The following is a 24,338-nucleotide window of genomic DNA, read 5'->3' on the forward strand; positions in this document are numbered from 1 at the left end:
ACAGGGTCTCCCAGTAGCCCCAGCTGGCCTGGAACTCACTATGTAGACCAGGCTGGCCTTGAACTCACAGAGATCTGCCTGCCTTTGCTGGGATTAAATGCGTGTGCCACCACGCCTGGCTCTATAATTTTTAAAAATTATTGTGTTGTGTGTATGAATGCTGGTGTACCTGTGTACCTGTATGGAGGTCAGAAGGCAACTTTGGGGAGTCAGTTCTCTCCCTCCACCATGGGTTCCAGGGATTGAACTCAAGTCATCAAACCTGTATAGGAAGTGCTTTTACCCTTTGACAGATCTTGCAGACCAGACCCATAGAAGCCTTTAAGAACACAGGTGTGTTGTGTTATAAACATAATTTGATTTTCTTCTCCTGCTTGATCTATTTCTTTCCTCCCTTAGGTTGGACTTGTACTACAGTAGATGGATATGCTATTTCTAGAACGCTGACATTCTCATTGCATATATGCTGTTTAATGATTCCTGGAACTGCCATTCCAAAGAAGAACAAAAGCACAAGTGAAGTCCAAGTAGTTGGTAACAATCAGAACAGATGACCAGTAATATCCATTTCTAGTTAGAATGTTAGAATACACTCTGTTGTCACCCACTGTGAGAGGGATGCAAGAGTACAAAGCACATTTCCTCCAGTTTTCAAACTTTTGGCTTTCTTGGTTTAGAGAGGGTGTTTTTTCCCACTCTAGAAATAGGACTGTTTTTCCACGGCTTGAACAGAGAAGTTCCAGCAGTATGTTAAGAAAACCTGTCCTACTAGGTAGGGACAAACTGCTGCATTTCTGTTTACTAAGTGGTGATATTATTTGTATATCAGAACAAAGGATCCATATGTGTATCACCTTACACAATACTACTGGGAATGTTATAGAATTGACATTTCAGTATGGAGCAATATGAAAATGTACCAGTGACTTAGTACATTTATCCCATAAACAGTAGCCAAATCAGTAAACACACAGATTTGTACTTTGGTCTTTAGCAGGCCAGTGGGTTGTTTCAGAAGCAGTTTGGAGCAAATACTAAGTGTGCTGTCTGAAAGAGCACACCCTGTGACAGACCAGACCTTGCCGCTGCTGTACAATCTCATTTCTTCCCAGCAACATCAAGGATATGTGAGGGAAAGGGAAGAGAGGCTCTAAGGTCAAACTAAATGCACAGTGGAGTTTAGTAGTGCTGTCACTACATGGATGGTCTGAATGTTATTATTATGCAAAATTGCACATGTTCCTTTATGCTGACTTTTAATTTATCATGAAAATTGTCATGCTAATGGAAAATGTCTTACTTGTAAATAAGTATTCATAATTTTGTTACCAATGTTGTTTTTACCTAGAATTTGAAAAACAAGTTACACAGTGTATATGTGTATTATGTGTATATGCTGCCACTAACCCAAGGGAAAAACATTAAACCAGGTCATTGTATAGACTGGCCTGTAAGTCAAATGCCACACCATAGATCTTCTTCCTGCCTTTCCTATACCAGTGCCTCTGCTCCAGTCCAGAAAGCTACTTCTTTTAGACAACATGGCATTTCCTTTATGTCATATATAAGCCAACAAAACCTATCAGAATCCATACTAGAGAGGGATCACCAAATGTGACCCACAGGCAATGTCTCGCCTGCTGCCTGTTCTGTACAGCTCACAAGCTGAGAATGGTCTTTTTGATTTTTTTAATGGTTGGAGGAAAATAGTCCAAAGAGACATTTTGTAGCTTGCAAATCTTTTGAAATTCAAAGATTTTTACCAGAACACAGCCCACATTCTCATTTATGTAGTACCTACGGCTGCCTCATGCTATGAAGGCAAGTCAAGAAGTTGTGACAGACTGGACCGCATCGCCTGCAGAGTCTAAAATACCTGCATCTGAGAGCTTCAGTGTTTGTTGACCCTAAAGTCCTAAGGTATTGAAAGTTACAACTGTGCCATCCTTGATACTACTACAAAGAGAGGGCATGTGAGCCCTAGAGTGGTGCATAACTGGGACCAGTTCTGTCCTAAGACACTTGGCAGATTTCTCATTTCATAGGGTTCAAGCCCAGCTGCATCCCCCCCCCCCCCCCCCCCCCGTCTTTTGAGACAGGGTCTCCCTGTAGCCCCAGCTGGCCTGGAACTCACAGAGATCCGCCTGCCTCTGCCTCCCAAGTGCTGGGATTAAAGACATGTGCCACCACTCCGGCTGCATTCCATTTTTAACAGGCGAAACAAGAACTACCTATTCATTGAATGCTGTTTTGAAAGACAAGCTTTATGTAAACCAGTTTAGTCACAGCTTCTATTATGCCATCAGATCTTAGACAAATTAGGTTTTCAGGCAAGAATTGCTGGCCAGAGATTTTGTCATGAGCTTACCTTATGAGGAAACTGTTCCACTATTCTTTGAAAGATTCATTTACTGCATATTCTGATTGTTATACTTCATCATTTTAAATACAGTAATAATTGCATCACCCTCTATAATTAAAGCACATTACCAATAAAGTACAACTGCTCTGGAAAAAGTAGCTGTTAAAACCAAATTTAAATTCAACAATCTCAGATACTTTTAAAAATTTCATTGTCAAGCCGGGTATGCGTGGTGGTGTGTGCCTTTAATCCCAGCACTTGGGAGGCAGAGGCAGGCGGATCTCTGTGAGTTCCCGGTCAGACTGGTCTACATAATGAGTTCCAGGACAGCTAGGGCTACACAGAGACCCTGTCTAAAAAAAAAAAAAAAAAAAAAAAAAATTCCATTGTCCTGTATTCCAAAATCTATAAGGTTTCTTTAAAAAATTGTTTAGGGGGGAGGGGGGTTCTGAAGAATTTAGGTGCATAATCCACAAGTTCAACCAAAATCTAATGTGAAAAAAAATTATTATCCCCCCCCCACATTAACAGAATATGACTTTCCCAAACACATACTATATAGAAAGTATAGAAAGCCTAACTGCTCCATTTCCTAACTGGAAAGATCCATGATTGTAGAAAATTACCTGAGAATCCAGGTTCCTGTTTTCCTCTCTTGCCATTTCACCTATTGCTACTGGAATTGGTTTTGGGTTTTTTTGTTTTGGTTCTTATTTTATTGCTGGGGATGAAGCCTAGGGATTGCTAAGCACAGGCTGTACCAAGCTACACCCCCCAACATACTTTTGATACATACCAAATTTTGCAAGAAAGTTAACATGTACAGGGAGGAAATTCTTACTAAAATAACCTTATCAGGCTTTTGCTGTATATGTCAAGCCTTTCTCCCAAGCCTGTCTACACCTGCCTACAGAGAAAGCCAAATCATGAAGTAAAACATGACATATTGCTTCTGGAGACTATGTATTGCCGAACATTTAGTGTCTCCCTGACAAATGATGATGATCTTCTCCAGGTGTTTCATCCACCTCACTAGACCATGTCTGTGGCTCATTTTCCAAGTTTGATAGAGAAATACTCAGAGTTGTAGGATACGGATGTTCTTGCTAACAAGCGTTGTGCCAGCCTCTTTAAAGCAGTGAATTTATATACGCATGGACATTAGTCTCAATAAAATTTTGTTTTGATATTCACCTTTTGAGTGTTTTCTTTCATTCATGGTATCTGTGCCAATTAGACTTGTTCATAGCTGAAAGGAGCGTTGCCACACAAGATCTTAAGGATATATATAAACATGGGGCTGGAGAGATGGCTCAGCAGTTAAGAGCATTGGCTGCTCTTGCAGAGGACCCAGGTTGAGTTCCCAGCACCTACATGTAGCTAACAAACATCTGTAACTCTGGTTCCAGGGGATCCAACACCCTCTTCTGGCCTCCACAGGCACTGCACAACATGGGTACACTTACACAAGCAGGCAATGCACTCATAAAAACAAAGTATTTTTAAAAGGAATATATATATATAAACAATTCACTTTGTTTCAAGGCTTATTTACAGTGTCCTTTTACAAATTACATGAAATAAGTTTACACAAAACTACTTTGAAATAGTTTTTTTACCCTTGGGTGGTTTCCTTATCTTATTAGGGTTAGGAATCAGTTTCTTTATTTTAAGGGGTTGTAATGTTGCAGCCAAAGGCTTTCTGCTTTCAGCAAGCTTGCTCTTACTAAGTTTCATAAGGTCTTCAAATGAAGTGTCCAAACTATCTTTGTCTTGGTTTTCCAAAGATTCAGTCTCTAAACCATCTTTGGGATCCTCAGTTTTGTCTTGAAGCCATGGCACATTTAAGGTGGGCACCCTGGGAAGGATGGCTGTCACTTCATCAGCAAAGTCGGTGGTATTCTTTCTAAAGCCCAAGGCTAGCACACATTTTAAGCCAATGACTGGGGCAATCGTTTCACTGAGCCGGGGGACCTGGCAGGCAGGGACAGTTCTGCTTACACTCAGCTGAATCAAGTGTGAGGTGATGATGACAGGCTTGACTGACTTACACACTAGAACCAGGAGCAATTCGTTCCTCTCCAGGGCTCTGGTGACCTCATTAACACCAATAGCCAGCTGTTTTCTGACATGCACAGGTGTCCATCCTGACACCTGTGAGTTAGCAGCAGGCTGCTTCTCCTTTGCATCCTCACTAACCTTGATATCTGGGCCAAGTCTTTCTCTGCTTTGCTTGTTTACAAAAGATGCTTTTTTCCTTTTCTTCTTATCTTCAATTTTCTGAAGTCCGATAGCTTTAAGCCTGTCTTTAAGTGTCTGTAATATAAAGTGCATGTCTTCCCTCTCCAAGGTGCTCCAGGAGATAACATACGGGTTGTTCAGTGATGTCTTTACAACCAGAGGTCTTGTCTTCCGAACAGATCCCCTCCTTGGTGCTTGAGGGGCTGCAGCCATCTTGAAAACCCTTCAGAGAAAAGCAAAACAAAACATTCACATTAGCTGGCAACACATCTGGAGAATACCTTGGGTATATTCTCTAGTTCTTTTTTGTTTTAGCTTTTTTTCCTTCTGATTAGCTACAGCAGGTCTATAATTAGATCTAATTATAGATGTAATTACAATTAGGTAGCCATTCTCCCATTCCCTCCAGTTTTTCATGACTGCTTTTCATACACGGGCAGCATGAGAATGACAGTATGGTATCAATCCCACAGATCTCTTAGCATTTTCTAAACTGTTCTAATCACATTTATTTACAAAGGAATGGAGGAGACACGTGCACATGTAGAGGTCAGGAGACAACTGTAGATTTGGTTCTCTCCTTACACCATGTGGGTTCCAGGAACTGAATTCACGTACCAGGCTTGGTAGTAAGCACCTTTACCCACTACGCCACCTTAACATACATTCATTCATTCATTCATTCATTCGTTCGTTCGTTCGTTCAGCAAGTATTCACTGAGCTACTTCAGTGTGCAGATTGTGTTCTAGGCACTGAGGCCTGTGGGGAACAAGACCCTGTGTCCACTACAGAGAACTTATCTGTAGAGTCTCTGAAATTCATAACTAGGTTGGTTTTAAGAACCAAAATAGGAATCTATGCCCATTGTTAAAGCTTCAAATAGTACTTTTCATTCTGTCCTCCTTTGTCAAGTTTCTCTCCCCTGTGGTCCCAAGTTTCTTATAAATGTGATACAGGGGCTGGAGAGATGATGGCTCAGTGGTTAAGAACACTGGTTGTCTTGCAGAAGATCCGGGTTCGAACACCAGCACCCACATGGCAGCTAACAACTATAACTCCAGTTCCAGGGGATCAGACAGCCTCTTCTGTCCTCTGAGGGATGCAGTTACTTACATGCAGGCGATACACACATATATATATAAAATATTTTTTGAAAATAAAATGTGATACATACACAGGCATATATTTTTCTAGTCTCACGATTATAAACTGACTACTCTGGCAATTTCATGAAAAAAAGCAAAATTTTGAGATGAAATACAAACATACTAATCCATCAGGAAAAAATAAAGAGGATCATCACAGGAGGAACATTATGTCACTGGTCTGCCTGTTTATAAGAAAGCTCTTACTGACTGTGGTATTAGCCTTAAAGATTTGTGTTTTCTCAGTTGGACATGCAAACTGCATTCATTCATATCCTGTTTACCTTTCCCAGAGGCAACAGCGTTCCCTTCTTAGTTTCCTCCTTCCTAGGGCTCATCCATCCATGAACTACATACAGAGGCCCATTTCACAAAATTAAAGCAAGTTCCCTTTGATAAGGATCCTCAGATTCAGTGCACTTTCTCCACATACTATCTGGTTCTTCCAACATGCCTATAGAATTCTCCAGTGTGTAGATTAGAAGCAAATAATCATAACTAGTTTCTCTAAAGAGTCCGTTCTTTCTGATCTTGGCTACATCTCAGAAATAACCTGTAGCTTTTTAGAACACAACAGGTGGCTGGTCCTCCCCCTAGAGCTCTATACTAGATTGGAATTTCTGGGAGTACAGCCAAGTTTGAAAAAGGGCTTGTAAAAAGCTGCCCAGGTGAGTCATTGAAAAAGGTAGAAGTGCTGATGCAGGACAGAAGGCATCTCTACAGTGGGTAGCCCTGAAGAATGGTGTCATTCCAACTGTCACCTTCCCACAGAAAGCTAAAATTCCTCTGAGCTACAACCATGGTCAGGTCAGGGTTGTCCACTGCTGGAGACACCTGGGAGACATCTGCTATTTATGCTGTTTCCTTCCCCATCATGCACTGCACCCAGCTCTGTTAGCTTTATGCTCCCAAGAACAGAAGGTCATCCATGTTTGGTGACTGCTAGCAGCTGAAATCTGGTTGAAGGTGGTCAGATAGATGGAAATAAATTACCAGGGAGGGAGCAAGGCGTTTGTGGCATTAACAGCCCTTGTCAAACTGCTTACCAGTTACTGTATCTCACCTGCAAACAGCACAGAATGAATGAAGTGCTCTGCAACCAAGAGACAGCAAGATGGAGATTCACTTTTGATATATGTAACCTAGAAGGGGAGATGAAAAAAGCAAAGTCTGTATAAGCAGAATGCCATGCACTATAAATACGCTGCCTGGTAAGAATAGCTTCACAGCTATGGAGTACTTAGCCACAAATGGGATATCCATATCACACCCAAGGCTCAGGAACCATCATGGAAGAGGCGACAGAAAAGAACCAGAGGTCAGGGAGGACTAGAGCAAAACAATGTCTTCTGAACTTGACATGCCTGCTGCACTCATGAACTCACAGCAGCTGTGGTTGCCTGCACAAGATAAGCCAGTCAACACTCTATCATGGATGGGAAGGGAATCATGAACCCCTACTCCTAACTGAGGAACCATAGAAGTCACTGGCTTCTGGGAGAGGGTCAGTGTTCTTCAAGGGCATGACTCCTGGTACATCAACCACACTCCAGTGAATGGCCCCACATCTGGAAGTATATGGGCAGCACAAATTGAAGTCTACAGGTTATTAAAAAAACAAAAACCCAGGCTGGCCTTTAATCCCAGCACTTGGGAGGCAGAGACAGGTGGAGCTCTGTGAGTTCAAGGCCGGAGTGTTCTACATAGTGGTTCCAAGCCAGCTGGGGTTACAGGAAGGCCCTGTCTCAAAAAAAAAAAAAAAAAGAACCCCCCACAAAGTTGGTATATAGAGCTCAGGGTGGATCTGGGAAAAGTTGAAGGAACTGAGGTGGATATCAAAATACATTTTATGAAATTCTCCAAGAATTAAAAATATTTTTATTATTTTCATTTTTGTATATGAGTATATTGCCTGCATGTATGTAAGTGCACCCATGTTATACATAGCCCATGACCATCCGAAGAGGGCGTCGGATCCTCTTAAAACTGGAGTTAAGGACATTTGTTAGCTGCTGTGTAGGTGCTAGGAATTGAACCTGGGTCCTGTGCAAGAGCAACCAGTGCTCTTAAGTGTGACTTGTGAGCTGTTTGGAGCTGCTACTGCCTAATGGATCAACTGCAAAGTTGTTTTCTTTTGGAGGCCAAAAAAGGGTGTCCTATCCCCTGCTGGGAGCCAAACCTGGGTCCTCTGCAAGAGCAGCCAATGCTCTTAATGGCTGAGCCATCTCTCCAGCCCCAGCTGCAAGCTATTTAAGGTAAAAATACAAGGCCCTCCACATGCCAGCCCGCTCCCCCTCCCCACACCTTTCACCCACTATGCACATTACACCCAACTCTGGACTCAATGCTTAATGAAACCACTGGTTTCTCAAAACGTCCTAGTCACCGTGTTCTCTACCTAGAATACTGCTCCCACCATCGGCCCCACGACCACATTCTTCATCAAATACTTACGGATTCTCCTTGATGCACCAGACCATTAATTGTTGCTCAAAGCAAAATGTCATTGGCTTCAGCAGGTAATAAAAATGGTTCACTTTAAACCCGGGTATTCAGCGGCCTTACTGAGGGTCAGGAAAAGGCAATGACCGACACAACCAATATCGGGATTCCTTCCAAAGGAAGTAGGAAGATGAGGGTCTCCCAGAAACACTATTAAATGAAGTTCAGGGTCTCTGCGACAGAGATCCTAGAGAATTTTACAGATACTAGGGAATGCAGGCAAAGCAGACAGTGAACTCCAGCGCCTAGCAGTGGAAAAAAAGGAAACGAGGAAGCAGCTGCAGACGATTAGGAGCGTCAGATCCTGACTCCGGGGACTGGACCTGAAAAGACAGGCAGCAGCAGAGGCGCTCCGGCGCCTGGGGAAGGAAGGACGGCAAGATGGAGAGGGGTCCACGTTCCAAGAGGAGGTAAAACCCCCCAGGTGAGAACAGGGAGAAGGGCCTAGGGCATTACGGCTGCTGGGTGACAGCGACTGCCAGACGCCCGGCCCTCCCCGAATGACCCCGTCCCGCTCCCACCTGAGCACCGGCGTCCTGCGCAGTCCAAGAGCCTCCCCGCGACCGCCAACAACATCGGCCCGCCACCAGCGAAACGCGGCGGCTCCACGTGCACGTCCGCCGCGCACGCGCAGGCCCAAGCCCCACCCAGTCTTCCGCGTGGGCGGGCCCGGTCGCTCAGGGAGCGTCACATTTCTCCGTTCTGCATTCCGTCATTCCCAATAGGACACACAGGCCCCCAGCGTGGCGACAGAGCGAGAACGCACCGTAAAAATCCTGAGCGTAGGACTCGGGTGTTTACTAGGGAAGTCCTGAAGGAGCAGTGCGCAGGCACTGTATCTAGTCTCGCGAGACTCTATGGTTGCCATAGTAACCTGTCACTCTGGGTCCTGATTGGCTATCTGGAGCAGATGTCTGCAGGTGGTCCCCGGGGATTCTAGTTTTTTGGCGTTCCCTCTCTCTTCCCATCCCGGTTTCCTGCTCTTGGGTCCCTGGCCTTCTCTCTCTTTCCACCTAAGGACGCAAAACTCCAGCCCCTGACCCACTGTCCTTATAGTTCATCCATTCCCAGCACCACAGAAATCAAGTAATGGGTGGTGAAGGGTTATTTACGGTAACGTAAAACATCTTGAGCCCCCTGAAAGAGATGGAGACTGAGGGCTGCTTTCAATAAGGCAACAGCCCTTCCGAACATTCTATCAAAAGCCTGTGTGCTTGTTCCACGATGGAGACAAATATTCATGAATGGAATTGCCTAGTGACCATAAAGTAAACAAAACAGTGTTGCTTTTGTTCAATGTTTCTTGCAGTTTCTGCAGGGAAAGTGCGATGTGACTTTTATGACAATTAACAAGAATGAAGTCACAAAGAATTTTGAGTGTATCAGCAGGGTTTTGTTCCATAAAATGTTCATTATGATAATCTGCAAATGTGGTCTAATTGATATACTAAAGGTTCACATAATCTTGGCGCTTGAGAAGCTGAGACAGGACAATCTAGAGTTCAGGACCACCAACCTCAGTTACAGGACATACCCTGTCTTTTAAAAGAGGTGTGATACAGGAGGAAGGAGGAGGGGGGGAGAGAGAAAGAGAGAGAGAGAGAGAGAGAGAGAGAAAATAGGAAAGTACTGGGGAAAACAAAAGTGTGTGTGTGTTGGTGATAGAATATGTGAATTGCAGAAGAGCCACAAATCTCATGAGGAAAAGCCATACATCCCTTAAAGTGTCTGACCCTAAATTGGTGGCCTGGCCTTGCTCACCCTTATCAACTGGTCACTCCTCTGACTGAAAAAGACTATTTGTGGAGCCCATCCTTTAGTGCTATAGACAACTTACCCGCTTGTCTGAGAAAAGAGACCCTCAACTACAATAAACCCCCGGCACTAATTCAACTCCCCACAAAGTGCAGCTGTATCTCACAACTTTCTTATAACTGCCCCCTCCCAGTTTCTTTGTCTAGTTGTAGATGCTTGGTTCCCCCTGACAGCCTCTACCTCTCACTGTTTCTTCATTGAATAAAGGAAGATCTATTCCTTGCCTGTTGCAGGTCTGGCTCTGGTTTCTTGCATCCTACACCCTTATCTTTCTTTTTATTCTCCAAAAACCTAACATTTGGTGGCCTGAATGGGGAAGAGTTTCAAGGACCCATCCTGGAGGCCCCAACCCCCTCTGGACCCTCTCCAAAGGCCTTTGGGCCTCTCTGGCATTGGTGACATTGAGTGTCAGGCACCCTGGCTGAGTTTGCCTAAGCCCACCTACCGGGTAGATCTGCCTGACCAATGCACTCAGTTGTTTTCTTGTTTCCTATTGTCCAGTCCTAATCTTAGGACTCAGGTTGGACTCCTAGGGGACCGCCTTTTACTTGGAGCCTCTCCTTGGCTCCCTCCAGCCTAATTCTCCTCTTCTGCCTCTGATACTCTTTGCTCTCTCCTTTTTTGTATCTAGCCAGACCTCCGGGTCCAGAAGCCACTTTCCATTTGTTTTGCCCTTGCATACACCACCCCTGGAGACAAGGTAATCTGAACCTGACTCCAGGGTGCCACCGACCAGGTCCCAGGGCCTCAGGGGCTCCAGGAGCCCCTTCCATCCTGGGTCTTAAGACTGAGATAGCTCGAAAGCGCCAGGAGTTTTCCACAGGTCACACAGCTTTTCACACACACACACACACACATACACACACCCCACACTGGTATTAATGAGGATAGGGCATGTCCACTCCTAGACACCAGGCCGTTCTGGTGGAGCTGAACCCAGAGGGATGCCTCTGAGGGCCTGGATCCAACTTCTTTCCTTGTCTCCCCCACCCACTAGGGGTTCCATCCAAATTGCCCAGTCTCCAGAAGGCCTACCCACAGGGGATTCAGTAAGGCTCCAGGAGCTTACTGGGGGATCCACCTACACTCTGGAAGCCTATCCACCATGGGCTCCAAATGATCTGTTCCAAAAGATACACCTTTGACTTGTCTCAGGACAAACCTAAGTGAACTCCAATTAGTAAGACTCCAACCAACCAAAGTTACTTGGCTGTCGGTCTAAATCTGGCCTAAGTATACTCTGGACAGAGGCCACCACTGGCCTGAATTTAGCACATTTGATATTAATATTATAACAAAACTGGGAACACTCCTGAAACTTAATGGAAAATGGCATGAGATACCTATCTTCAATGTTTCCTCACTTTGTGGGCCCGGCCCTCTCTCTGTAGTTCATGTACTACCTATCAGATTCTTTTATGTCCACAAAGCCTAAAACCCAAACCCAAAAGACTTAGCTGCCCTCTAACCTCAGAATTTGACCCAGCTGATAAACCTCCATCTACAATCCTCCACAGGGGCCTGATCAACCCAAGCTCCAAGGCCTAATCTCCCTCTTCTCTCTCCCTGCCCTTCTTCAGGCTCCCCCATGCCACCGTTTGTCCAAGGCTCACTTCCACTTCCCAGCTCCATCTACTCCCCCACAGAGTGAGTCTCTATCCCTTCCTCTGTGCCCTCCACTCTTGCAGCCCTGGCTCAGTCAACAAAATCCTGCCTTTGCTTTCACTGACAAGCTGTAAAAAGTACAGACAGACCACTCTGTCCCAATCAACCTTCTAGGATTTCTTTTGCCTGCCACTTCAGAGTTTCTAAACTGCTGCTTGCCAGCAGCAATGGCTGAGGGTCAGCAGCAGCAGCCGCAGTAGCAATAGCTGCATTGTACCATGGGTTTCTCCTGTCCCTTTCAATTCAGTCACTCTCTTAGTTTTATTTCATTCAATTGTTTATTAACTCTTTTTTTGCCTTTTTTGAGACAGGGTCTCCCTGAAGCCCCAGCTGTCCTGGAACTCACTAGGAAGACAAAGCTGGCCTTGAACTCACAGAGGTTCACCTGCCTCTGCTTTCCAAGTGCTGGGACTAAAGGTGTGCACCATCACACCCAGCCCCTGTTTATTAACTTTTATTTATTTTTTTAAATAAATAATTTATTGAGAATTTCATACATGCATATAAGTTGTATTGATCAAATCCATGCCCACGTCCTCCCCTCTAACTCCTCCCATATCTCCCCATCATTTTTTCTGATAACTTCATGTACTCTTTATTTTTTTTTATGGGGATTTTGGCTATTCTAACATTCCCCACTCTGAAAAGGTAACCCTAAAATCTTTTGAGGAGTAGATAAAAGCTCCCAAATATTTTCAACATTTTTGGCATTTGGAACGGAGTAGGTTGCTAAGATGCCCAAGGACATTGTGAGTTTTAGCCAAGAAACTGTCTACTTTTCTTTGGGGTCTTTTTACCCTAACTGCCTAGTCAATTCCTACCTCCTATTCTTATCACGCCATCCTCTGGAGAGGATACCCAAATTGCCAATAGGGAATCGGGACGCAGACCACTCTGGCTTCTTCCATGCTGAACAGGGATGCAGGGTGAAGCAATTGGAGTACCCCTTCAGTGGGTCTATCTAAAAGACTCCCAAATTGCATAATTCTTATCTCTAGGGGGAAAAGAAAGTCCTTGAATCATGAATAGGAGATATGAAGGAGAAGTAAAGGCAAGAGTAATTAACATTACATGTTCTAGACTGGGAACTAGGAAAAGAAGAGGACACTTTTCAAATGTTCATATGAGAGTCCATTGGAATTTCTTAACAAGGGCTTCCAAAAGCATCCCTCTATTGGGTTCCTCCTCATTTTTCTTTTGTCTTCAATGGCTGGACTCTAGAGTGATGGATTTAGGATTTGCTTTTAGGTATTTTGATAGCTATTGGAGTGGTTAGAATCAGTGTCAGTTCCCCCTAGAAGGCTTCTAGATACGGGGAGAAAACAAATTTAGCCATCATTTTAGAACAATAACTGGTTGTCTCCCTTAGCTACAGCTGGGCACTACAGTATTGGAGACCAAGATTTGAAGTCTTACATCTGAGCAGCACTATCTGATTAGGACCAAAATCATGAATGAGAAATAATTGTCTAAATAACTTTTTATATGGACTTAAGCCTAATGTCTGGGAAGTGTAATCCCTTGAACTCTTAAAGAAATATACTGATGACTTTACTCTTTGGTTATACTTTCCTTTTGGGTGTTTAAGACAATACAGTCGGCCCAAATAAATCAATTTATTTTTACACTTAAGGTCATTTGAGGATCTGTTCCTCAGGGGTCACATGGGCTTGGGAGGAGCTCCTGGCTCCTTTCTTTTACCAGTCCCATCTATGTGAAGAAAAGTCAGAGGTCTTGCTCAACCATGTCTGGCTTCACTTGGAAGCATGACTGTGATATTTCCTCTGAGTTGACCCTCCTTTTTGTAGACTGGACACTGGTTCAAGTCCATCTTCTGGGGTCTCCATGGCCTTGCTAAACAAGAGGACAGATGACTCACCACAGTTACAGGACATTTTGAGAGATGTACCATAGTCCCTTGGAACTTAGTCGACCATGGAGGGCAAGGAGCAAAAACTGTCCTTTAAGTCCCTCTGACCACATCAGTATAGACCTCAAACTATGGCTGTTAAACATCCAATAAAGTTAGTCCCACCTGTCTGGTACTTTTAATTATCATGTGTCATGTAGATAAGGCTTGGGTGAAAACTCAAATATTCTCAGATAAACTTTGACTAGATATATATTTTGTTCCTTAAACTAGTTGACAAAACTATGACCATAGACGTTTTAAGATTATGTATATATTATTTTTGTCTCATCCTTTATATATCATAACAAAACTAAACAGACCTTTATCACTTGCTTAGGCTTTCTCATTTTTTCTATTTTAGAAAAATATCTCCATTCCCATGACTTTTAACAAACATAGACATTTTAAGATTATGTGTATATTATTTTTGTCTCATCCTTTATATAGCATAACAAACCTACACAGACCTTCATCACTTGCTTAGACTTTCTCATATTTTCTATTTTAGAAAATATCTCTATTCCCATATCCTTTTAACATGTTTTACATTCTCATTTTCTTTTTTTATTAAATAATTATGAGACACGATAACATTAACAAATTTTCCATCTGTTGTGAGACTTCTTTTCCTGGGGATGCTAAACAATGCTTATTCATTTTATGGTTCTACTGTCGAGCCAATGTTTGATTAAAGTTTTACTGGGGAAACAATGAATTTATTGGGCTTACTTACTGAGATAACTGAGGGGTTGCTGAGGTGTATGTGTGACCTGAGGGTATGCACACTGGAAAGCCTTTACCCATTATGTGTCATGCCTTCTCTTCCTAGCCTTCCCCAGATTGTATACTGTAGCCCTCCCCAAATCCAGGAGGCCATGTGTGATTAGGGCCAAATTACATATAGTTGGCTGGGAAGAGTGGCTGGATAATGCAGTGAGGGTCCAATGACCCTGCTTGGCCCTCTTTTAATCAATGACCACAACTGTCAACAAGCCCAATTGTGACAATGTTTAGTGATCAGGCTCAGTTGAAGTCGTGATGTTGATAGTTATTTCATGCAGAAGGGACTGCTGTATAGCATCATTTTATTAAAAGGACATAGAATTTAAAAGGATTTGGTGCTAGGATCCATATATGAGGACAAACATACATCATTGGTTTTTCTGAGTCTGTGTTACTTCACTTAGTATAACAGTTTCTGGGTCCATCCATTTACCTGCAAATTTCATTATTTCATCTTTCTTTACTGGTGAATAAAACTCTGTTGCAGAAATATATGACATTTTTGTTAACCACTGTCATTTGAGGGGCACTTAGGTTGCTTCCATCTCTTAACTATTGTGAAAAGAGCATCAACAAACGTGGTTGTACAAGTGTCTCTACAATAGGAAGAGTCCTTTGGATATGTGCCAAGGAATAGTATAACTGGGTCATATGGAAGGTTCATTTTTAGTTTTTTAAGAGTTCTCCACCCTGTTTTCCATAGAGGTTTGCAATGCCACCAGCAGTGAATGAATGTTCCCATTTCTCTACATCCTCGTGAGCATTTGGTATCATTTGTTCTCTTGATCCTAGCCAGTCTGATTCGGGTAGGGTGAAACTGTAAGGTGGTTTTAATTTGCATTTCCCTAATTACTAATGATGTTGAACAATTTTTGAGATGTTTCTTAGCCATCTTTATTTCTTCATTTGTGAACTCTCTGTTTAGATCTTTAGCCCATCTTTTCATTGGGTCATTTGGTGTCACTGGTGAAGATTTTTTCCCATTCTGTGGGTTTTCTCTTCACTTTTTTGATTGTCGCTTTTGCTCTACAGAAGCTTTTTAGTTTAATGACGTCCCGCTTGTTGATTGCTGACCTTAATTCCTGAGCAACTTTTGTCTGATAGAGAAAATCCTTTCCTACACTTATAATCTTGTAAGTTACTGCCAATACTTTCTTCTAATAGTTTCAGGGTTTCCAGTTTCACATCAAGGTCTTTGATCCATTTGGATTTGATTTTTGTGCAAGGTGAAAGATAAGTATCTAGTGTCATTCTTCTACAGGTGGAGATCCAGTTTTGCCAGCACCATTTGTTGAAGATGCTGTCTTTCTTCCTTTGTGTGTTCTTGGCACCTTTGTCAAATATCAGACCACTGAAATTGGATGTGCTTGGGTTTGGATCTTCAATGATGTTCCATTAATCTATGTGTCTATTTTTTGTGCCAGTACCATGCTGTTTTTATGACTATAGCTCTGTAGTATAATTTGCGATCTGGTATAGTAATCCCGCCAACTTTGCTCTTTGTGCTCAGGGTTCCTTTGCCTATCCGGGGTCTTTTGTGCTTCTGTATGAATTTAAAAGCATGTTTGTTTTTCTAATTCTGTGAAGTATGTCATGGGCATTTTGATTGGCATTTCATTGAATCTATATATTGCTTTTGGTAGGATGGTCATTTTCCCAATATTAATTCTTCCAATCCATGAGCATGGGAGGCCCTTCCATCTCCTGATGTCTCCCTCAGTGTCTTTAACGACTTAAAATTTTCATTGTGGAGATCTTTGGTGTCTTTTGTCAGATTTATTCTAAGATTTTTTTTTGCAGCTATTATGAATGGGAGCATTTCCCTGTATTCTTTCTCCAATTTCTTGTTATTGGTATATAGAAAGACTGCTGAGTTTTATATATTGATTTTATAACCTGACACAATACTGAAAGTGTCTATGTGTTCTAGGAGTTTTCTCGTGGAACTTTTGGGATCTCTCAGATATGGTATCATATCATCTGCAAAAAGGGATAGTTTGACCTCTTCTTTTCCAATTAGTACTCCTTTAATTTCCTTCTCCTGTCTTATCGCTTTAGCAAGAGTTTCAAGCACTATGTTGAAAAGGAGTGGAGATAGTGGACATCCTTGTCTGGTTCCCGATTTTAATGGGAATGCTTCCAATTTTTCTCCATTTAGAATGCTGTTGGCTGTGATTTGATGTATATAGCTTTAATTATGTTAAGGTGTGTTCCCTCCAGTCCAATTCCCTCTATAACATTGAACATAAATGCATGCTGAATTTTGGCAAAAGCCTTTTCTGCATCCATTGAGATGATGATGTGGTTTTTGTCTTGAGTCGACTTATATGATTGATGAATGTATATTGAACCATCCTTTCATCTCTGGCATAAAGCCTACTTGATCATGGTGAATGATCTTTTTGATGTGTGTCTGTATGTGGTTTGCAAGTATTTTGTTGAGAATTTTTGCATCTATGTTCATTAAAGATATGGGTCTATATTTTTCTTTTTTGGTTGTGTCTTTACCCAATTTTGGTATTAGAGTGATGCTGGCTTCATAGAAGGCATTTGGTAGTTATCTCTCTCTATTTTTTTGAATAACTAAAGTAGTATTGATTGGAGATCTTCTTTAAATATCTGGTAAAATTCAGCTGCAAATCCATCTGGGCGTGTGTTTTTGTTATTTGGGAGGCTTTGTACTACTGTTTCAGTTCCTCATATATTATGGGTCTGTTTAAACTGTTGATCGCTTCTTGGTTTTATTTTGGTGGTTCCCATGATTTTAGCTATCAATCCATTTCTTTTAGATTTTCAAGTTTCGTAGCATATAGGTTTTTAAAATATTCCCTTATAATGGTTTTGATCTTTTGGGTGTCTGTTGTGATGTTTCCCCTTTCATCTCTGATTTTGTTGATTTGGATTTTCTCTTTCTTTTGAGTGGGCTAAGAGTTTGTCTATCTTGTTTAGCTTTTCAAAGAACCAACTCTTAAATTCATGGATTCTTTGTGTTGTTTTGTTTTTATTTCATTAATTTCTGCTCTGATTTTTTTTTTTAATTTCTTCTCTTCTGCTGGGTTTGGGTTTCATTTGTTCTTGCCTTCCCAAGGTCTTGTGTTGCAGTGTTAGATCATTTATTTGGGCTCTTTCTAATTTTTTTTTAATGAAAACACTTAGAGATATAAACTTCCCTCTTAGGACTGCTTTTAAAGTGTCCCAGACGTTGTGTTGTGTTGTATTGTCCTTTTTGCTTGATTCCAGGAATTCTTTTATTTCTTTCTTAATTTCTCCTTTGACCCACTCATTATTTCCCAGTGTGTTGTTCAATCGCCATGAATCCGTGTAGTTACTAGGGCTTTGTCCAGTGTTGATTTTGATCTTTATTGCATTGTGTTCTGATAGAATGCATGGGATTATTTCAATTTTTTTTTTTGTATTTTTGAGGTTTGTTTTGTGGCCCAGTATGTGATCAGTTTTTGAAAAAGTTCCATGGTGCTTAGTAGAAAGTGTGTTCTTTGGTGCTTGGGTGGAATATTCGAAAGATGTCTGTTAGGTCCATTTGATGTATGGTATCATTTAATTCAGATGTCTCTCTATTCTTTGTCCAGTTGACATGCCTAATGGAGACAGTAGGGTATTGATGTCCCCTACTATTACTGAGTTGCAGTTAATCTGTGTCTTAAAGTCCTGTAGTGTTGTTTTTATGAATTTGGGTGCACCAGAGTTTGGTGCATATATGCTAAGGATTGTAATATCTTCTTGGTTAACTGTTCCTTTGATCAGAATGAAGTGACCCTCCTTATCTCTTCTGATTAGTTTTACTTTGAAGTCTATTTTGTCAGGTATTAGAATTGCAACCCATGCTTGTTTCTTAGTGCCATTTGCTTAGAATATTCTTTTCCATCCCTTTACCTTAAGGTAGTGCCTGTCCTTGAAGGTGAGATTGGTTTCTTGCCGATGGCAGAGAGATGGATTTTGCTTAACGTAGTCACTTAGCCTGTGTTTTTTACTAGGGAGTTCAGTCCATTGATAGTTAAGTTTATTATTGAAAGATGTGTATTGGTTGCCATCATTTTGATTGCTGTTTGTGTTCTCTAATTTTGTGTTTCCTCGATTATACCTTTATTTATTTTCTTTTGTTGCCCCTTGGGTATAGTTGTTTCACTCTTCACTCTGTATTGCTTCAAGTATTCTTTGAAGGCCCGGTTTTGTGGACATGGATTCTTTCAGGCTTTTCATGTCATGGAAGACTTTTCTTTCCCCCTCAACTATAATAGACATTTTTGCTGGGTAAAGTATTCTGGGCTGGCATCTATTGTCATGTAGAACTGGAAATAACTTGGTCCAGGCTCTTCTGGCTTTCATAGTTTGCATTGATAAGTCAGCTGTAATTCTGATGGGCTTTCCCTTATATGTGATTTGTTGTTTTTATTTTGCTTTCTTTGCTCTCTTTGTTATGTACCTTTAATGTTTTTAGTTTTTACTATGATATGTCATGGGGAGTTTCTTTTCTGATCCTATTTGGTGTTCTATGTGCTTCCTGTGTTTGTATGGGGATGTCTTTCCTTAATTTCAGGAAATTTTCTTCTTCAATCCTGTTTAAGGTCTGGTCAACACCATTAACCTGAAATTCTTCTCCTTCCTCTATTATTATGATTCACAGATTTGGTCTTTTCATGGTGTCCCACATCTCTTGCCTATTCCATTCCTGTGGTTTATAAAATTGTCCATAATCTTTGCTTAAGTGGTCCAATTCTTCAATTTTATCCTCCAGTGTTGATATTCTGTTTTCCATTTCATTCATTTCTGTGGTGAGGCTTTCCCCTGTCGTTTCAAGTTGGCTCCTTGAGTTTTGCACGTCCTTCTTCATTTCTGCCTGAGTTTTCTTCAATGTTTCTCTTTTGTGAATTCATTCAGAAGTTTATTCCTGTCTTCTTTTAGTTCTTTGGTTTGTTCATGTGTTCTTTAAATTCGTCAAATTCCTTGATCATGTTTATGATTCTTCTTTTAAATTCAGTGTTATCTCTAGGGGGTTCTCCTTGTAGAACTCTGCTATAGGTTTGGTAGAGTTTGGTGGGGACATGGTGTTTTGGCTTTCCATTTTATTATTCTTTTGTTGTGATTTTGGCATGTGAATTTCTTTTGTTGTTTCTGATTCTGATATGAGAATTAAGTTGAAGTATGCTTCTGTTTGTATTTTTGGGGTACCTAGATCATTTCTTTATTGGTTATGTAAAGCTGGTTGGTACGGGGTTCAGGTTTTCTCAGGTTTAATTTGGAAGGAACTGATGGCTTCAGATCAGCTATTCAGGAGTACCCTCAGAAACCCAATTCAGGTTCCAGTCAGGTAAACTCAGGCTTCCTTCACCATGTGGAGGCTGGATCTGGGTGCACTCAGGTTGTCCACCCTCTCAGGTTGTCTGGCAGGATCTCAGCCTTAGCCTAACAAAGCTAGATCTGCCCTGGGGCCTTGGGAGGGGCCTCAGGAAATCCCAGGCAGGAAGATGGGTATGGTGCTATTAGGGGAAGCTCACCACCATGTGGAGGCAGGATTGGGGGCTCTCAGGCAGTCCCCTGTGTTCTCAATCCCTTTGTCAGAGAGAGGCCAGAGGGAAGACAGAAGTCAGCACTCTCTGGAGGTCAGCTGAGATCAGAGCCGCTACACCAATGGAGGTCAGATCCCACCCTTTCAGGCTCTCTGCTAGGATCTCCTTTATTAACTTTTAAAAGAAGCTGTTTTAAGTTTCCCACTAACTACAAATTTATTTCCAGGTGTTCTGTCTCTTGAGAAACCACCATCCTTCAAGCTTTAACTCCCATTCTGTTTACAAGTTATATTAACTAATTACCTTATCTTTTATGTTTCACTCAGATTCCGTGTTCTTTTAGTAAAATAATGCCATGTGGCACTCTTCTCTAAAGCCAAAGCAATGCCTTCTTCACTGCATCTGTGCCTGCTTTCAGAAGATCTTACAAACTTCATCATAATCAAACTTACTAAGTAATGCATTTTAGGTGCACCTAATTTTCATTTAATTGTGTCATAGATGTCTGACAATTGTTTTTATGCTGTTTAACATTATGTCACATGTTTCTATATGTTTCCATGTGTTGGGATCTCACATAATTATGTCATATATGTCTACAATAATTGTCTTTGTCTTTATGTCAAAATAATTTCAAATTATGGCCACTTCATATTTTTCCTGTTTCATTCTTTTTATTGTACACAAAATTAATGGTTTTATTTTTGACGTGCCTAATTAAAATACACTGGTACAAAATTACATTCAAAGGCCTTATAAACTTGGGTACCCTAATCATTTTTAAATCTATTAAACAGTGTCTGTAGGTCTCTAGTTATATAAAAATCCTATTTGTTAAGTACCTTTTTGGTTCTAGTTTATTCTCAAAAGGTGTTAAGTTGTCCATTTTGTTTATAAATGGCCTACATAAACTTACATTCCTTAAAATAATTTACTTGGTGTCAAATTCACTTATAAGTGAAGCCTCATAGAAACTGAAGCTATTAAATTAACCTAAAAATATTGTTTTCCAGGTCACAATGTTATCTCTTTAATCCTTATTCTATATTATGGTTCTTATTGCTTAAAATATAATAATTCTAAATAATAATTGCTTCTACTCCAGGAAATACATTAAACATTTTACCACTATTTTCTCTTTATGGCCAACAAACAGGTACATCAAGGTCCATACATTTACCAAACAATTGTATTAATATGTTTAAGATAATTATTCATCTGACTATAGGTATAAAAACTAAATAGTGATTACTTGGTAGATTCTCACAACAAATAATGGATTTGGAAATAAAGGGTTGGAAAGTCAAAGTTAGTAAGATTAAAATGGCTAAATATTTCCAAAATAAAAAAATAATAAAAATGTTTAAACACGTTTGCTAAAGGTCTTAATAGGTTTATAAAAATCAGGGTTGTTGTTGTTGTTGTTGTTATAATAATTACTGTCACAGCCAAAAAGAAAAAGAAAACTTTTTTTCAGTCTACGTCTCTGACTTTTGCTACATACGCAGTCACAGTCTTGGATTACATAAATATACATAAGTATTGGTGTTCCCTATAACTACTAAAGAATGTCCTTTTATGTTTCTCTGTATTACAGAAGTGTTACTTTTGGTGTTTTCCTTTACCTATAACAAAATAATTTAACTCAAAAACTACCCTTTTACTGCCCAAAATCAGATAAAGCAGTCAAAAAAAAAAAAAAGTTTCGTTTGGTGAACTTGATCTAAATCCAAATCAGTTTATTTCCTGTCTATAGGTAGGTATGTTATATGACCTACCCCACCCCAGCCCAGCCCATCCCTCACTTCACCCATAATAAACAAAAAATAGCTATATGGATACTTCACTCTTGTTCTTCCTTTCTTTTTTTAATGTCTTCAGGGTCTGGAGATAATCTTGAAGGAATTATTTTGAATCCCTTTCCTGGGTTATACCTACTTAATCTATGATGGTAAATCTTTTCCATTCAATGTTTATTTTAAAATGTTTAAGTTTTTGTTCAAACTTTATCTACATATTAAACAGTAATTAAAGGTACCAGACTGGTGCAACTAACCTTCTTGGATGTTTAAAACCCATACTTAGAGGCCTATTACTAATATGGTCAAAGGAGTTTAAGAGACAGTTTTGTTCCTTGCCTTCTAAGATCAACTAAGTCCCAGGGGAGTATGGGACATCTCTCAAAATGTCCTGTAACTGTGGTGAGTCACCTGTCCTCTTGTTCAGGGAAGCCATGGAGACCCCACTATAGGAACTCAGGCCAGTATCCAGTCTACAAGGAGGAGGGTCAGCACAGGAAAGCGTTTCTTCCATGCTTCCAAGCAAAGCCAGTGTTGAGCAGGACCTCCTGACTTATCTTCACGTAGGTGGAACTGGTAAAAGGAAAACCAAAGGAGCCAGGGGCTCCCCCCAAAGCCTTAGTGACCCCTGAGGACCACAGCTTCAACTGACCTTCACAATAAAACAAAAACTTGAGTTAATTCGGGCCATCTGTATGGTCTTAAACATCTAAAAGGAAAGTATAACCAAAAATTAAAATAATCAGCATATTTCTTTCAAAGTCCAAGAAATTATGCTTCCCAGACATTAAACTTAAAAGTTCATATAATATTTTATATAATATTTATGTAATATTTTATTTACAAATTCTCACTAGAATTTTGTACCACCTGCAGCCAAGGGGACAGGTCCACTATTGTTCTTATAAAAATTAAATGATAACTAAATTTCTTCTCTCTCTCTCTGCCTATAAAAGTCATCTGGGAGGAAACTCATTATGATTCTAGTCATTCCAACAGCTATCAAAATGCCTGAAAAAAAAATCCTGAGTCCAGCTGTGACACCCAGAAAAAGGAAATGGCCCAGTGAATGTATGCTCTTGGAAGTCCCATCAAGAAACTCTAATGAATTTGGTATGCCTAAAATTTGTGACTAATTACTCTTGTCTTCTCCTTCATATCTCCTCCAAGACACCAGTCAAAAATTAACAAGTATATGCTTTGGGGTTTTTTTAGACAGACCCACTGAAGAGGTACCCTGTTGCCACACTGTTTGCCCCTGTTCAGCATGGAAGAAGCCAGAATGACTCAGCGTTCAAATTCCTTGACAACTAGGGTTACCACTCCAGAAAATAAGTTAAGGTGAAGACCCCCAAAAGAATAATGACGTTTCTTCCCAGATGAGGGCTGGGCTGACCAACTCATCTTCCCCTCCCTACACTATGCTTAATTATGCTTAATTAACTATTGTCTCCATAAATTCTTACAGAATCTCCCTACTGAACAGCCTGTATGACTGCCCACACCTCTACCTGAGACCAAATTAAGACTATGCGCCTGTTCCATGCTACCTGAAAACTCAGAAACCAAAAGTTCCCTGAGACAACAGCTTGCTGGTCTTCCACAGAGAAGCTGTGTCACCTTTGCTGGCCTAATCCTCTGTTCAGTCTGCTAAAGGATCTTCAAAGTAACCTCTGATTGATGCTTGACCCGGTCACTGATTGGGATTCCCTTACTGACACAAAAAACTGTGACCTCAAGGAAACTTTATGTCCCATACACAGGACTTGATCCAGTTTTTCCTCACTGTGCCTGTATCTTCTTATTTCTCCCAAGAAATGTGCCCCTCTTTCCATCCTACCCCCCTGCAGTCTTTTTTATATGCCCCCAGGGTCTGGAATAATAGAATATGTGAATTTCAGAAGACCTACAAGCCTCCTTAAGGAAGGCCATGAATCTCTTAGTGTCTAACTGACCCTAAATTGGTGGCGTGACCTTGCTCAAGCCTTATCAACCAGTCACTCACAGGACTGAGAGAGACTGTTTGTAGAGCCCATCTGTCTCCTTTAGTGCTATAGATGACTCACCCGCCTGCCTGAGAAAAGAGACCCTCAAGGACAACAAACCCAGGCACTAATTCAACTCCCCACAAAGTGCAGCTGTGTCTCACAACTTTCTTATAAGAACCCCTGGTTTCTTGTCTAGTTGTAGATGCTTGGTTCCCGCTGACAGCCTCTACCTCTCACTGTGTCTTCTTTGAATAAAGGAAGATCTGTTCCTTGCCTGTTGCAGGTCTGGCTCTGGTCTCTTGTCTCCTGCTCCTCTCTCTTTCCTTTTATTCTCCAAAAATCTAAGAGCCCTCTAAATTTTCCCATAGTTTGTTTTTTTAAGAATTCCAATTATTATTTTATTGCACTAAAAACTGCTACATTGATTTACATAATATCAATGTATTGACAAATTAACACAATGGCAAATTAATGCATAACAAAAAGCATAAGGGTTCTATAAATGGGACTATTCTTACCCATACATATATACCAAAAAATAAAATGCTAATGTCTAACATTACAACTAAGAATTACAGTATTGAATTATTTAAGCTTATA

The 24,338-nt window shown here is 40.9% G+C and overlaps 2 protein-coding genes across 8 annotated transcripts in view; one reads left to right on the top strand and one right to left on the bottom strand.

Annotated features, from left to right (window-relative positions):
- Nucleotides 1-1,373, top strand: part of Nmt2 (N-myristoyltransferase 2) — a 63,665-nt gene extending 62,292 nt beyond the window's left edge. For all 4 annotated transcript variants that reach the window (XM_008834327.3, XM_008834328.3, XM_008834329.3 and 1 more), the window contains one exon: nt 400-1,373. In XM_008834327.3, the coding sequence (XP_008832549.1) occupies nt 400-420 (21 nt within the window). In that variant the 3' untranslated portion in view covers nt 421-1,373. The remainder of the gene's footprint in view (nt 1-399) is intronic.
- Nucleotides 1,374-3,845: 2,472 nt separating this feature from the next.
- Nucleotides 3,846-9,068, bottom strand: Rpp38 (ribonuclease P/MRP subunit p38). Of its 4 annotated transcripts, none has more exons than XM_029564139.1 (4): nt 8,773-9,068; nt 8,204-8,313; nt 6,813-6,891; nt 3,846-4,826 (listed from the first exon to the last, which is right to left on the bottom strand). In XM_029564139.1, exon 4 carries the CDS (start codon nt 4,814-4,816, stop codon nt 3,959-3,961), a length of 858 nt encoding a protein of 285 aa, XP_029419999.1. In that variant the 5' UTR covers nt 4,817-4,826; nt 6,813-6,891; nt 8,204-8,313; nt 8,773-9,068; the 3' UTR covers nt 3,846-3,958. The 4 variants fall into 4 exon arrangements, with proteins under 4 accessions (XP_029419999.1, XP_029419998.1, XP_029419997.1 ...); XM_029564138.1 differs by having other exon boundaries at nt 8,204-8,361; XM_029564137.1 differs by having other exon boundaries at nt 8,204-8,610.
- Nucleotides 9,069-24,338: the final 15,270 nt, after the last annotated feature.

Source organism: Nannospalax galili, unplaced genomic scaffold (genome assembly GCF_000622305.1).
Source record: "Nannospalax galili isolate Female #2095 unplaced genomic scaffold, S.galili_v1.0 scaffold677, whole genome shotgun sequence".
Classification (NCBI taxonomy): domain Eukaryota; kingdom Metazoa; phylum Chordata; class Mammalia; order Rodentia; family Spalacidae; genus Nannospalax; species Nannospalax galili.

What these genes read in the sequence shown, in the direction of transcription:
- Rpp38 (XM_008834332.3), bottom strand. Translation starts at nt 4,816, where the DNA reads ATGGCTGCAGCCCCTCAAGCACCAAGGAGGGGATCTGTTCGGAAGACA.